Below are 2,900 nucleotides of genomic sequence, written 5' to 3' on the forward strand. Positions count from 1 at the left end.
ATGTTGCAGCTTTAGACACCCTTGCAACGCTGTAGCATGTCAACAAAGAACGTCTGGCATATGCGCATGTACATATGCGTATATGTGTAGATATATTAATGTATGTTTATGCTTGCCATTAGGAATTGTAATGCGCATTGAATATCAAACAATTTACTGTGCCTCTCTCCCCACTGCTTTACCACACTCCCACATAATCGCACGCCCGGATGAAAACGAAATCAGCAGCAACAGAGTAAAAAGTACGGTGGCTGTAACAACAGCAGAAAAGGAGGGATTCCCCCACCAAAAATGTAGGACGATGCATGTAAAATAAATACATGGGTGATACGCTAAGATTAACATAGTCAGGGAAAGATGCACCTGCATGCGGACACTTCCCTTATTTCCGTCATTCATCTTCTTACCCGCTTGTCCGCCTGCTTTCTTCACTTGGGGTGTCTGTTCTTCCTTCTATTTCGCGTTACTGCGGTTGTAATCATCCAATGAAGCAACGAAAACCGGGAGCGGTTCACAGGTCATGACATGATTTCAGCCCAGGGAAAGAGCCGCAGAGAGAAACAAACAGATCGATCAAACATGAGGTTTTCCATCGGCTGTGAACTTGGAAGCGTTTTAGTGCACCGACGCCTACAAGTGCTTCCCTCCCCCCCTCCCCGTTGGAAACGAGATTTCAGCCAACAATTCGATACCCGCTAGGTCACGCATTGGCCCCCTAATATTGTACCACATGGCGCAATATAAGGCTCGGTGGGACCCTCGTGGGGACATTTTCCGGTGGGTATTCGAACTGTCGCTGCGCCACATCGAACCAGCGCTCACACATTTTCATCCACTCACTGATGTCGTACGGAGTGCGCGGGGGGCTCTGCTGGTTGTGGTGTCCGAGTGTTCCATTTCCTTTGTGCGACCACTGAGGATGCTGCAGCTGCCTGAGCCTTCTCGATTCCTCCTCCTCCTCCATCATCTCGGGCAACGGTGTGCGGGGAGGAGGAGGGAGGCGACGGGTGATGTTCCACTTGTTCGCGTAATGATACCACAATGCTGCGCGCCGCCGACAGTTCGACGCAACAAGTGACAATGTTCGCGGCAAGGAGTACGCCGGTGGCAGTGACAGCTTTGTAAAGAAATGCGAGTAAGAGGGAAACGAAAGACCTCGTGGCGGGGGCGGAGGTGGGAAGAAGTCAGCGTGGAAATAAAGTAAATCACTGAGGTATTCACTGTATGCCTTAGCCTGTTGCTGCTGCGCGTGTTGGTTGTAAGTGGTCAGTAAGTTCCGTTGGTTGTCCCTTGTGTGCCCAGACCAAGCTGAGGTGTGCACGTCAGTGGTTGCGGTGTTCAAGAGATGAGCCGTATTAAGACTGGAGCCGTTGCTCCTGGGGCTTCCACAGTATGAAGGTGGTGATGCTACTGAGACGGGGTACTCCCCTAAGATGGTCTCATGCTGGTTTTGATCAAAGACGGTTTGCTGCTGCTGCCGCCTTAGCTCCATTGAAGGGAACCGCGGTTGGCCCTCTACGATGTAATTCGCTAAGGAAAAAGTGCCGAGAGGCAAACCGGCCGCCGCGATGATACTCGCTGCTGCCGCTTCAAAGCCAGCCGTTGATGCTGGCGTCGAGGAAGTGCCTGCGGATGCAGTGGGCGCTTGCCCGACAAAAACTGTGTTCTTGTTAGTGGCGTTGATGCTGCCGTCTCCGACTGTAATGCTGTAAGTATTGCTCGTGTATACACTGTCAGTACCTCTGCCGTTGCTGTACCTCACGCGATTTGCTGTATAAACTGCCGTGCCAGACGACACCAGTGGCGCCCCACCGCTGCTCGCAACTCTGCACGGCTGCGTCAGTTCCCCGCCCGTCCCTGTCATAATTGGTGTTGTTGCTGGGGATCTCTTTCTGCCGTCTCTTCTTTCTTCGGCTTCCCCGTTGCCGGTCACCATTAACCTGCTGAGCGCACTGTACACGCCGTAGCTCTGGCCATTGTGCCTATCGTTCCTGTTATAGTTGTTACCGTTGCTGCTATTATCACCGTTGTACGTGTAACTATTGTTGTTTTGACAATTATAATGATAACAGTAATCTAGCCAGTTTTGCCTGCTTTCACCATCACCTTCTTTACTGTTGTTGGCTCCATTAATATCTCCAATATTGGACCCGTAAATGACGTCATCGTCAACGACAACAGTGTCGCCGTCAATGCGGTCGCCGACATCACCGTCTTCATCCCCACCGTCTCCCATGAAAAGTGTGTTCACCATCTGATGGGTTTGCTTGGCGACGCCAACACCCGGCACTAGTCGTTGCATAGGAGCCCAGTGGTTTGTGCTGGACCTCCATTGCTTTTCCCGTACGTGAATGTTTAACGCGCTGCTGCGGGAAGTCATGTCATCTTCGCTGCTCTGCCACCATCTGTTAGGTTCCTCGTCGTTACTGTTATTATTTCGGACGTAACGGCTACCGTAGCTGTCGTTAATGTTACCACTGCTGCTTCGCCTGTCGTCGTGGCTGCTAAAGTGACTTTTATCCTCATGGGCGTCATATACGCCCCAACGAGCGAAATATGGCGAACTTCCGGAGACTCCATCGTGGCTGTCTGAGGGTTGTCGAGTAAAACCACGAGACTTCATTTGTCTTTCTTGTTATTTATATATATGTATCTCTCTCTTTGATTATCGGTTACTCCTCGTCACTCAGTATTTTGGGTGTTGACTCTATAGGTAATGTAAGGAAGGAGAAACAGCAGTCGGTCGTAAAGTAGAGGTCGTGTACTTGTCATAGTGGATGCCCACTTTTTTCTTGTAGACACCACTTTCTTTTTCCACCCTTTAGAAACCGTGCTTTTGATTAACAACTTAAATCATACCGCTATTATAATTACTCGCTTCAGGTGCTTTTATTCCTCCC

General features: G+C 50.2%; 1 protein-coding gene across 1 annotated transcript; it reads right to left on the minus strand.

The window, feature by feature from the left end:
• Positions 1–715: 715 nt before the first annotated feature.
• On the minus strand, positions 716–2,623 carry TEOVI_000572800 (uncharacterized protein; the record flags this gene model as incomplete). Its single annotated transcript, XM_067223216.1, has 1 exon — positions 716–2,623. The coding sequence occupies one exon, from the start codon at positions 2,621–2,623 to the stop codon at positions 716–718; it is 1,908 nt and encodes a 635-aa protein (XP_067079317.1).
• Between the last annotated feature and the right edge of the window lie 277 nt (positions 2,624–2,900).

The sequence above is a fragment of the Trypanosoma equiperdum genome (assembly GCF_001457755.1).
Source record: "Trypanosoma equiperdum strain OVI genome assembly, contig: ctg_1799, whole genome shotgun sequence".
NCBI classification, from domain to species: Eukaryota; Euglenozoa; class Kinetoplastea; order Trypanosomatida; family Trypanosomatidae; genus Trypanosoma; species Trypanosoma equiperdum.